Below are 12,053 nucleotides of genomic sequence, written 5' to 3' on the forward strand. Positions count from 1 at the left end.
AAGCTTGCAATCATGATGGAACATGAAGGAAGAGCTGGCATATCACATGGCAAGACAGGAAGCAAGGCGGGGGGGAAGTGTCACACACTTTTTTTTTTTTTTTTTTTTTTTTTTTTGAGAAGGAGTCTCACTCCGTCACCCAGGCTGGAGTGCAGTGGGGCAATCTCGGCTCACTGCAAGCTCCGCCTCCCAGGTTCACGCCATTCTCCTGCCTCAGCCTCCCCAGTAGCTCAGGCTCCCGCCACCACACCTGGCTAATTTTTTTTGGATTTTTAGTAGAGACCGGGTTTCACCGTGTGAGCCAGGATGGTCTCGATCTCAGCGCCCCCTCAATTTCTTTCCCACATTGCTGCCACCCTCTCCTACTCAGCCACCTGCCGAACTCCTCCCCTGATAGCCTCCCCTGATAGCCCGGCCTGGAATCCTTGATTTTTAAAGCTCTAGATGTTCTGCCTTTCAACTGTGCCAGTTTTTTACATAGATGGGTTTTCTCTATGTTGGTCAGGCTGGTCTCAAACTCCTGACCTCGTGATCCGCCTGCCTCGGCCTCCCAAAGTGCTGGGATTACAGGCGTGAGCCACCGCACCTGGCCTATGTTGAGTTTTAGGCCACAAAAAATTGACCAAAAATTTTTTGACAATTGCATCTTTAACCATGGACATTTTAAGTTTTGTCCTCAGCTGGGCGCGGTGGCTTATGCTTGTAATCTCAGCACTTTGAGAGGCCGAAGCAGGCAGATCATTTGAGCTCGGGAGTCCGAGACCAGCCTGACCAACATGGAGAAACCCCGTCTCTAAATAAAAATACAAAATTTGCTGGGTGTGGTGACCCATGCCTGTAATCTCAGCTACTCAGGAGGCTGAGGCAGAAGAATCGCTTGAACCCAGGAGGCGGAGGTTGCAGTGAGCCGAGATCGAGCCATTGCACTCCAGCCTGGGCAATAAGAGCAAAACTCCATCTCAAAAAAAAAAAAAAAAAAAAAATTTGTCCTCTTCCTTCTTGGGGAGTTGCTTTGAAGCTTCACAGCAACCAAGGAATCTATTTCACTGATGAAACAATTCAATCTACTTTAACATATGGCTGGTTATTTAGAATGTCCATTTTGCATACTACTCTCAGTCTTCCAGACTGCTGGAATGTACAAATAAGGTAATAGAAAATCAATTTACAAAGCTTACAGAAACTTTTAACCTTCCGTGGCCTAAGGCTTTTCCAATGGTCCTGAATGAAGGAACCTACAAACCAGTTCTCCTTAATGTGAGCTCCTGGGAGACAAAAATATCAAAGATCAAGGGCTCCAACCTGGAGATTTTGTTTATGAGAAATGCCATCTAATAAAGGACTCCCTACAACCATGTTGAAGAGAACTCCAGCCTGGGCAACATGATGAAACCCCATCTCAACAACAAGAACAAAAAAAGCAAAAATTAGCTGGCATGCACCTATAGTCCCAGCTACTTGGGAGGCTGAGGTGGGAGGATGGCTCGGGCCCAGGAGGCAGAGGTTGCAGTGAGGTGGGTTGTGCCACTGTACTCCAGCCTGGGCAAAAGAGCCAAACCCTGTCTCAAAGTTGAGGGAGGCATATCAGATATTCTTAACCAATCCTTGTGCAAGCTAAATTCAAAGGCATTGACTTGCAGATTCACATTTTTCATTTTTAAAAAATGCAGCCCATGGCCGGGTGCAGTGGCTCATGCCTGTAATCCCAGCACTTTGGGAGGCCGAGGCGGGTGGATCACGAGGTCAGGAGATCGAGACCATCCTGGCTAACACGGTGAAACCCCGTCTCTACTAAAAATACAAAAAATTAGCTGGGCGTCGTGGCGGGAGCCTGTAGTCCCAGCTACTTGGGAGGCTGAGGCAGGAGAATGGCTTGAACCCAGGAGGCGGAGCTTGCATGAGCCGAGATCCTGCCACCACACACCAGCCTGGGCAACAGAGTGAGACTCCGTCTCAAAAAAAAAAAAATGCAATCCTGCTTGAGTAGACATCTTCGATCATTCCAGATCTCCAACTGAGGCAGTCCCATTCCCCAAGAAGGAAGAGGAAAAAACTTAAAATGGCATGGTTAAAGATGTGATTGTCAAAAAAAAAAATTGGTCATTTTAGTTTTTGTGGCCGAAAACTCAATAATCATAATTATGACTGATAGCATACCATATACCAGTCATCTTATAGCTCACACCAGGATGAGAAGTAGAAACTTTATTAGAAAATATCACTCAGGCGGTCGGGTGCGGTGGCTCATGACTGTAATCCCAGCACTTTGGGAGGCCGAGGCGGGTGGATCACCTGAGGTCAGGAGTTCAAGACCAGGCTGGTCAACATGGTGAAACCCCGTCTCTAGTAAAAATACAAAAATTAGTCGGTTGTGGTTGCAGGCACCTGTAATCCCAGCTACTCAGGAGGCTGAGGCAGGAGAATCACTTGAACCTGGGAGGCAGAGATTGCAGTGAGCAGAGATCACGCCATTGCACTCCAGTCTGGGCCACATAGCAAGACTCCATCTCAAAAAAACAAACAAACAAACAAACAAAAAACCACACACACTAAAAAAGAAAATATCACTCAGGCCAGGTGCAGTGGCTCACACTTATAATCCCAGCACTTTGGGAGGCCAAGGCAGGCGGATCACTTGAGGTCAGGAGTTCAAGACCAGCCCAACATGGCAAAACCTTGTCTCTACTAAAAATACAAAAATTAGGTGGGTGTGGTGGCATGCACCTGTAATTCCAACTATTCGGGAGGCTGAGGCACAAGAATCTCTTGAACCCAGGAGGTAGAGCTTGCAGTGAGCCAAGATTGTGTCACTGCGCTCCAGCCTGGGTGACAGAGCGAGATGCTGTCTCAAATAAATAATTAAATTGAAAATTAAAAAATGAAACGTTTGAAGAGTTAAAATGCCTCCAAATATTCATACGTTGCGTAAAATGGTAATAATGCCTCTAAGCATTTGATCAAATCACAACTTTAATACTACTTTTTTTTTTTTTTTTTTGAGACAGAGTCTCGCTGTGTCACCCAGGCTGGAATTCAGTGGTGTGATCTCGGCTCACTGCAAGCTCCACCTCCCGGGTTCACGCCATTCTCCTGCCTTAGCCTCCTGAGTAGCTGGGACTACAGGCGCCCGCCACCACACCCGGCTACTTTTATTTTTGTATTTTTTAGCAGAGACTGGGTTTCACCGTGTTAGCCAGGATGGTCTCGATCTCCTGACCTCATGATCCGCCCACCTCGGCCTCCCAAAGTGCTGGGATTACAGGCGTGAGCCACAGCGCCCGGCCACAACTTGAATACTTGTAAGTGTTGGGTTTTTTTTTTTCTTCAGGGTTTTTGAACTTTAATACTTCTAAGTGTTGGGGTTTTTTTTTCCCCTCAGGGTTTTTGTTTGTTTTTTCCTGAGACAGGGTCTCTCTCTTACCCAGGCTGGAGTGCAGGGGCTCCATCATAGCTCACTGCACACTCCAACTCCTGAACTCAATCCTCCCACCTCAGCCTCCCATGTAGCTGGTATTACAGGCATGCAAGACCATGCTCAGCTAATTTTTCTATTTTTTTATAAAGATGGGGTCACATTTTGTTGCTCAGGCTGGTCTCAAACTCCTAGGCTCCAGTGATTGCTCACCTTGACCACCCAAAGTGCTCAGATTCCAGGTGTGAGCCACTGCGCCCAGTCCTGAAATGTTCTTAAATTCTTTCAAAGTAGCAAAATTTATATTAAAACATTCTAAACATGATGAGCTCACTTGCTCTACAAGGATTTACAAGTAGAATCAATTAGGTGGACGGTTATAGCTGACAGTTGACAGAGAGATAGTTATAGATGGAGGTAGGTATAGAGGGAGGGAGGCAAAAAGAGTTAAGGAACTGGACACCTGAGAACTGTCTACGGGTTCCAAAAACAAGACAAAGACAGAACCTTTTATTATCTGCCAAACAAGACAGTCCACATTGAGACTGCTCTGCCTTTCATTTTTATGTGTCAAAGACACTTAAATTGGCCTGTAATCCCAGCACTTTGGGAGAACGAGGCGGGCGGGTCACCTGAGGTCAGGAGTTCAAGACCAGCCTGGCCAACATGGTGAAACTTCATCTCTACTAAAAAATACAAAAATTAGCCAGGCGTGGTGGCGCGCACCTGTGGTCCCAGCTACTACGGAGGCTGAGGCGGGAGGATCACTTGAACCTGAAGGCAGAGGTTGCAGTGAGCCGAGATGGTGCCACTGCACTCCAGCACGGGCAACAGAACAAAGACCCTGTTTAAAAAAAAACAAAAAAAAAAAAACTTAAATGGGTCCCAAGAGAAAAGGAAAAAAGAATGAATATTGTGATATGTGGGGCAAGACAAGATCTAGATGGTCTAAGGACAAGCAAGTCTGGGGAATTAACTTCTGCCCATCCAAATTACAAGGAAAACAGATGCTTTGGGTAAGCGTCGAGGAACAGTCTCATACTTAAGACAAATGTAGGCTTACGGGCTGAGAATTCTTGGTGTAAAGGTTGAAAACGGACCTTAAACCTTTACGGGACATTGACACAGAGAGGTCAAACCCGCGCCCAGGACGCACAGTCAATGAGAGGCAGAGCTGGGAAGGGAACCCGGAGCTCCAGGCATCGGCTCCTCCCCCTCCACCTGGGCTACCCGGTGCATTTTCTCCTCCGTGCTCCCTGCTGGTGTTGCCTCCTGGGACCTCGGCAGTTTCTGCTTTCGCACCTGCAGGGTTTAGTCTCCGGGACTGCTTGGGAGGACACCTGGAATGCCGAAGGCAGGACTACACACCGGGCGAATCCACCAGCGCCACCAAGCCCTTGAAAACCCGAGGCCGCCGCGCGACTCCATTTCCCAGCGCCCCGCGCGGCGGGGGCTTGGACGTTGCCAAGGAGACCGGTAGTGGCCCCGCCTCCACGCAGGGAAACAGGCGGGAACCACATGACCCGGAAGGCTGTACGCAAGCGTCCGCGGCGCGCACTGGGCCAATGAGAACCGAAGGGCTGGACTTCCGGCGGTGGGACTGTCACTTCGCCGCCCGCGTCAGGCCACACCGGTGGTCTGGGCTGGGGCCCGCGGGTCGGGTCCGGTTTCCAGGAGGTTCCTGGTGCCCGAGGCTGGCGGCGAGGAAGGTACTGGCTGAGGGCCCGCGTCGGGCCCGCCCTGCGCACGCGTCGTGATCAAGGGCGCCGGCCGCCAGCCGCGCCCCCAAGCCTCTGTTTCTCAGAGTGCGTCGTGGGCGTCCAGGGGACTGTCGGGCCGCGGCGGGAGCCATGCGCTCTCCTACCGTGCGGCAGCCCAGGAGGCTGCGCGCTGGGCGTTCCACGTCCATGATGGCCGGGGAGACTGAGGCGCGGGGGGGCCCCGGGACGCTGCGGGCGGGGTTGGCGGTGCTGGGTGGTCCATGCCTTTCTTCCCTCCCAGCTGCGGGTTCCGCTGGCTGCGGTGGCGCTGACAAGCCCGCGCCGGGGAAGCAGGGGAGTCCCTGCTCACACAGACCGCGCCCTCACTGAGGGAGGCCGCTTCCTAGACCTTGCCTAGTCGTCTTTCCTCTCCCTGCCCTGGGGGGGTTGCGGGGGTCAGTGCAAACTCCTGTGTCCAGGGCACTGGTGAGCTCCCGACTTCGGGCAGCCAGTGGGCTGAGGTCCCGAAGGAGGCGCCGAGGGGAGAGTCCTGCGTGTGCAAAACCTGGGAGGGGAGCCGAAGCCCAGGTGCTTCTGGGACTGAGCGCTCTCGATGTGGAGCTGGAGGAGAGGGAATGTGTGCGGCTGCAGTATCAGGCGAGGGGGTGGGCTTTATCTCGAGGGCGTCGGGAGACATAGAAGTTTTGAACAGAATCAGGACATCCTCTGAGTTGGGACTTTAAAACGGTTCTACCGTTTGTTGCGTGGAGAACAGACATGCAGGGGTGTCGGCATGAAGGGAAGAACCGACTGCCACAGTCTGGGCAGCAGTGGAGGTGGGCGACCAGGTGAATTCTGGTGGATCTGCGGATGCATCAGGTGTGGGCTGTTTGAAGAACTAAGTACCCCATGTTGTTCAGCCTGAGCGCCTGGAAGAAGAGAGCTGCTGTAGATAGAAAGGAGAATTGAAAGGAAAGCAGGTTTCCTTCAGGGGAAAGATCAAGAGTCTGGGATGTCCCAGGTTGGTCATGTCACTGGACCTGACGTTGTTGGTGTCCTGGGCTGTGGACAGGGCCTATGAATTGGACTGAGGAATGGGCAGGGACTCAGCCAGGTGTGGGCAGTTATGGCTTGAGGGTAAAGAAGACCAGATGGGATGCCTGGGGTTATTGGGAAGAGCCTAGCACCTAACTGAGGAGGGGAGGGTGGCAACAGAGAGGGGAAGAAAGAGAGGGGACACCGGGTGGAAGGAGGAAGGGATTGAGTTCCTCTGTGTTCACAGGTTGTTGAGGCTGCTCCCCTGTGGCAACTGGTGAGAATCATCCAGTCCCTCAGGCTGGATGAGCAGCTTGGAAATGTCAGGCAAGCAGGCTCAGCAGGGGAGGGTCCCAGTGATGGGTATGCCGGGGAAGCCCCAGCTGGGACTCATAGTTTCTTGCTACAAGAGCAGGAAGGGTGCAACTGGGGAGGGTCATGAGTGGTCATGCTGAGTCACGAGTGGACACCTGGGGCTGCTCTTGGTGTGGCAGCTGAGGGCCCAGCCAGGACTTGTTCTAGCTTGCTTGTGTATGGCGTTGCCAGTGGGGAGGCCAAGAAGGCATCTGGGGTCTGGTCAGGGAGGGCAGAGGGGAGGGGTCCCAGACATGTGAGGGAAGTGCCATCTGAAGATGGTGGGGGCAGAACCCAGGGAAGGAGGGTGAGTGTCTGAGGGACATCATGGGAGGTGGCTGTTGGGATGGGGAGCTTGGTCCTGGCTCACAGCCATACCTTAAACCAAGCTTGTCCAACCCACTGCTCAGGATGGCTTTGAATGCAGCCCAAAACAAGTTCGTAAACTTTCTTAAAACATAAGATGTTTATGCAATTTTTATTTTTTTAGCTCATTAGCTGTTATTAGCGTTAATGTGTTTTACGTGTTGCCCAAGACAATTCTTCCAATGTGGCCCAGGGAAGCCAAAAGATTGGATAATCCAGACTTAGACCATGGCTGTCTCTTCCTCCCTGCTCTTTTAGGACCAGATGGCCTTTGAGGATGTGGCTGTGTACTTCTCCCAGGAGGAGTGGGGGCTCCTGGACACAGCCCAGAGGGCCCTGTACCGCCGCGTGATGCTAGACAACTTCGCACTTGTGGCCTCGCTGGGTAAGGTCCTAGATACTCCATGAAATGGGCAACTGATAACAAGCTGACTGGCCAGGACTGCCCCCTCACCTCCCTGGTGGCTGACGAGCAGGCCCATACCTTGCAGCCAGGGGCCATGTGGAATAGGGGTCTGGTCCTATAGACATGCAGTCTGGTTGGCTCAGTCCTCTTCCTTTGGTGCCCTGGGCACAGTTGCTGCCCTGGCGATGAATGAGCTATTCCTGTGAGCCCCTTGCCCTGTGCCATCTTTAGATTCTGCAGTTGCACAGATGACATTTTCTGTTTCCATGAAGCCCTGACTCCTGCCCTCTGTTTGGAGGTGGGTTATCTTGAGGTGGGGCTGGACTCTAACCTGCACCTCCTCCTCACAGGACTCTCCACCTCTCGACCTCGTGTGGTCATCCAACTGGAGCGTGGCGAGGAGCCCTGGGTTCCCAGTGGAACGGACACAACCCTGTCCAGGACCACCTACAGGAGGCGCAACCCTGGTGAGAGGGAGCTCAGGGTGGGGTGAATTCAGGACCAACCTGTGGTCATGCCTCTGTCCCTGCTTCCCAGGCTCCCCAGAAGCGCCCTCCTCCCCTCCCTCCCACCCGATTCCCTTCCCTTCCATCATCAGCCCCTCCTGGAGGCTGCAGCCTTAGCTGCTCTTGAAGGTGGAGCTCCAAGGGCACAGGAGCTGGGTTGACACAGAAGGGCACTCAGGCTATGGTGAGACCATCTCAGAGTCCTGCTATCAGCTGGGCTGGCCTCAAACCCTCCATGGCTAGTCACTGTGATAATTGATGGGTCATTTTTTTCACCCATCATTCATCTTTGTGTTCAGCAAACGTTTGTCCTGAATGCTCACAGTGGTCAGGCCCAGTCCAGGCAATGTAGACACAGCCTCAATCAGGACGACCCTGGTCCTGCTTTTCTGGGGCTCATGGTGTGGTGGGAGAGGCAGTCGGTAAGCAGGGTTCAGGAGTATAGTCTAGAGCACTGGATGGAGGTCATTGCAGGAGCAGGTTGGGGAGTGGGTGCCTGAGAAGGGGGACGGGGGCGGGGGGAAGGGGGTAAGCAATGGAAAGAGTGTGGGCGGAATAGCCAGTGTGGAGATGTATGCGGCATACAGCAGCCGCTAGTTTTCCTCAGCTTCACGTCCTGGGTATCTGGGGGCTGCCACCTTGATCATGGGAGTCCCCAGTGTAGTCAGTGCCATACCTATCAGGGCATATTGTTCCTCCAAACCCCAGCCCCTCCTGCAGGGCCAGCCTCACCTCTACTTTTCCCTTGAGCTTTTGTGCCAGCTCCCGGGTTCCTTCTTGCCTGTCCACTCAGCCTGCCCTGGTCCTCTCCTAACCAGGATGCCCCAGGCAACCACTGTTTCTCTGCCTTTAGGTTCCTGGAGTTTGACAGAGGATAGAGATGTTTCTGGAGAATGGCCACGAGCTTTCCCAGATACCCCACCTGGGATGACTACTAGCGTCTTCCCCGTTGCCGGTGCCTACCACAGTGTAAAAAGCCTGCAGAGACAACGGGGTGCCTCCCCATCTCGGGAGAGAAAACCCACGGGGGTGTCGGTGATCTACTGGGAGAGGCTCCTTCTAGGCTCAGGCAGTGGGCAAGCCAGCGTCAGCCTGCGACTGACCTCCCCGCTTAGGCCTCCCGAGGGCGGCCGGCTTAGGGAAAAGACACTCACAGAGCATGCGTTGCTTGGGAGGCAGCCCAGGACGCCTGAGCGGCAGAAACCATGTGCACAGGAGGTCCCTGGGAGAACCTTCGGGAGCGCGCAGGACCTGGAGGCTGCCAGCGGTCGGGGGCATCACCGAGTGGGTGCAGTTTGGCAGGAGCCCTCGACCTGGGAGGAGCTGGGCGAGGCTCTCCCCGCTGGGGAGAAGTCCTTCGAATGCAGGGCGTGCAGCAAAGTGTTCGTGAAGAGCTCCGACCTCCTCAAGCACCTACGCACCCACACCGGGGAGCGGCCCTACGAGTGCGCCCAGTGCGGCAAGGCCTTCAGCCAGACGTCGCACTTGACACAGCACCAGCGCATCCACAGCGGCGAGACGCCCTACGCGTGCCCCGTGTGCGGCAAGGCCTTCCGGCATAGCTCCTCGCTGGTGCGGCACCAGCGCATCCACACGGCCGAGAAGTCCTTCCGCTGCTCCGAGTGCGGCAAGGCCTTCAGCCACGGCTCCAACCTCAGCCAGCACCGCAAGATCCACGCGGGTGGGCGTCCTTATGCCTGCGCACAGTGTGGCCGCCGCTTCTGCCGCAACTCGCACCTGATCCAGCACGAGCGTACGCACACGGGCGAGAAGCCCTTCGTGTGCGCGCTCTGCGGTGCCGCCTTCAGCCAGGGCTCCTCGCTCTTTAAGCACCAGCGCGTGCACACAGGCGAGAAGCCCTTCGCCTGCCCACAGTGTGGCCGCGCCTTTAGCCACAGCTCCAACCTCACCCAGCACCAGCTCCTGCACACGGGCGAGCGGCCCTTCCGCTGCGTGGACTGTGGCAAGGCCTTCGCCAAGGGCGCCGTGCTGCTTAGCCACCGGCGCATTCACACGGGCGAGAAGCCCTTCGTGTGTACGCAGTGTGGCCGCGCCTTCCGTGAGCGCCCGGCCCTCTTCCACCACCAGAGGATCCATACCGGCGAGAAGACCGTCCGGCGATCCAGGGCCAGCCTGCACCCCCAGGCCAGGTCTGTTTCCGGGGCATCATCAGAAGGTGCGCCAGCGAAGGAAACCGAGCCCACTCCCGCCTCGGGCCCAGCCGCCGTCTCGCAGCCAGCGGAGGTCTGAGGTCACAGGTTGCAGCCCTGGCCTTCTGTGAATCCCTTCCACAGCTAAAGGGCATATGTCCTCTGCAGATCCACAGCAGAGAAAAAGTCCCGTGCTTGCTAGTCAGGGACAAGGGAGGCCCTTTGGCTGTGGTTTCATTTGCACGTGGGGACAGGATTTGCCAGTTCACCCACAGATCACACCTCCATCCCCAAAGAGGTAGCACTGCAGCAACATCAGGGGGAGGACGTGGTGGCTGAACTCCAGTGGGGCCGAGACTATTCAGAGCCAGTAGGAGGCCGACAGTCACAGCACTGCACTGTGGTGCGGCTTCATGTGATATGACAGTGGATGCTAAGGTGAGAGGGATGCGGGCATGGGTTGGGGGTGGCCCAGAGAAACTTACCACAGCTGTACACAAACTGGCCGCTGGAGAGATGCCCGCTGAGGGTATTCTCCCCTCAACCCACTGCCTCTGTTCATCCAAGGCTTCCTAGGGGCCAGCCTAGCAGACAAGAGACCACAAGGGACTGGGGATCAGGGTCTGGGCTCTGTCAGCCGCCACCTCTGGGAAAAAGAAAAGGTTTGGGTCTACTGAACATCATGTTTGTAGACGCTGACAGGTGGGGTCCTAATGAGAGCCAACACATGCTCACTGCCAGCTCCTGTCCTAAGTACTGGGAAATTTCTCCTGAAGCCCTATGAGATGGCTCTGTGGCTGGTATCCCGACTTGGAAGATGAGGAAACTGAGGCACACGGCCTGGCCTGGCTTCACACACATAGCCGAATCAGGAGAGGGATGCCCATGGGGGAACATGTGACTCTCAGCATTGGAAGGACAGAGCTAGGATGATGGCTTTCCAGTGGCACTCGTTCAGGTTTTTGCCCAAGTCTCAGCTTGGCCAAGGCCTGTCACTGACTGGTTTACCAAAGTCGATGTGAGGAGGAGCCTTTATACCTGAGGGGATGATGTTAACTTCAGACAAGATGGAGCTGCTCATTTTTGCCGGGTTTGGTGGCCACTTCACCTCCAACCCTGTCTCACCCCCATTATCCCTCCTCAATTGGAGGCTGGACAGAGCTGAATAGGAAAGACTTGCTATTGCCTAAGGCTATGTGTGACACCCTCCTGAGGACCTCCCCACCCCAGTGTAATGGCCCTTCATGGCAGGGACAGAAAGGTGGACTGGGGGCCATTTGCTTCCTGTGGCCTTCAGCAGACCAGGCCCTGTCCCTACCTGGAGCCTCACCTCCAAGGAAATTCATGTTCTCCTTAATGGGGGGAAAAAAAAAAAAAGACTACCATCTGCAACTCAGAGTAGGTGTTGCAGTTTCCTGTACAGCAGTTTGGACCTCCAGAGCACAGCCTCTTGTCCCTACTCCAGAGCATGGTTCAGTCTTAATAGCAGTTCAAGAGCTTCTCTGATAAAGGTTTCTTTTTAAACATTTGTGTGAACGGTAGCAACCTGACACCTATTTCACCCTCATACAATGCAGATGGTATTGAACATACCCTGACATGCCATCAGCGTTTGTCATCATCACAGAAGTTCCTGGACTTGGCTTCAACCTGGGTACCCTCAAGAGGCCACAGAGTAGAGATACAGCCTGTCTGCAGCCCAGGGAGGGAGTGGGATACCTGTATCCTTTTCAGGGTCAGAGGTGGGTTGGGGTAGCCAGGAGCTGGATGAAATGGGATAGAGTGGGGCTGTCTGGAGCAGCAGCCCTGCTAGCTGAGTCCTGGTGGATCCTGGCAATGGGAGGATGGTAGGTGGAGAAACCAAGGCAGGGCTGTGTTCCTTCTGCTGCTGAGATAGAGGGTGTGGCCATGTGTGATGACCCTGCAAGGTTGACTCCAACCAGTGGGCGCTCCATCCCATGGCTTCCAAAATCCTGCAGCTATCCTGCCCTATACACAAAGAGCCCAGACCCAGGCCCCACACACTTGATACTGGGGCCAGACTCTTCTTCCACCTGTGAAACCTCACAGGTTCCTGCAGGGAGTGGAGACACACAGAACCTAGCTCCCCTGGAGCCTGCAAGA

General features: G+C 54.4%; 1 protein-coding gene and 1 long non-coding RNA gene across 3 annotated transcripts; one reads left to right on the top strand and one right to left on the bottom strand.

Annotated features, from left to right (window-relative positions):
- The first annotated feature begins 66 nt into the window (after positions 1-66).
- Positions 67-11,455, top strand: ZNF324 (zinc finger protein 324). 2 transcript variants are annotated; one of them, XM_019016363.4, is made up of 4 exons: positions 67-5,121; positions 7,126-7,252; positions 7,624-7,740; positions 8,633-11,455. In XM_019016363.4, the coding sequence occupies exons 1-4, from the start codon at positions 4,978-4,980 to the stop codon at positions 10,027-10,029; spliced, it is 1,785 nt and encodes a 594-aa protein (XP_018871908.2). In that variant the 5' UTR covers positions 67-4,977; the 3' UTR covers positions 10,030-11,455. The 2 variants fall into 2 exon arrangements, with proteins under 2 accessions (XP_018871908.2, XP_055226843.1); XM_055370868.2 differs by lacking the exon at positions 67-5,121 and adding an exon at positions 5,173-6,133.
- On the bottom strand, positions 6,961-7,739 carry LOC134757709 (uncharacterized). The gene is made up of 2 exons (XR_010132091.1): positions 7,605-7,739; positions 6,961-7,507 (listed from the first exon to the last, which is right to left on the bottom strand). It is a non-coding gene; the product is annotated as an uncharacterized lncRNA (long non-coding RNA).
- Positions 11,456-12,053: the final 598 nt, after the last annotated feature.

This window comes from Gorilla gorilla, chromosome 20, assembly GCF_029281585.2.
Source record: "Gorilla gorilla gorilla isolate KB3781 chromosome 20, NHGRI_mGorGor1-v2.1_pri, whole genome shotgun sequence".
NCBI classification, from domain to species: Eukaryota; Metazoa; Chordata; class Mammalia; order Primates; family Hominidae; genus Gorilla; species Gorilla gorilla.

Excerpts from the sequence above, each read along its gene's own strand:
- ZNF324 (XM_019016363.4), top strand. The coding sequence starts at position 4,978 with ATGAGAACCGAAGGGCTGGACTTCCGGCGGTGGGACTGTCACTTCGCC. Across the intron at positions 5,122-7,125 it reads CGAGGCTGGCGGCGAGGAAG|GACCAGATGGCCTTTGAGGA; the intron begins GTACTGGCTGAG and ends CTGCTCTTTTAG. Across the intron at positions 7,253-7,623 it reads CGCACTTGTGGCCTCGCTGG|GACTCTCCACCTCTCGACCT; the intron begins GTAAGGTCCTAG and ends TCCTCCTCACAG.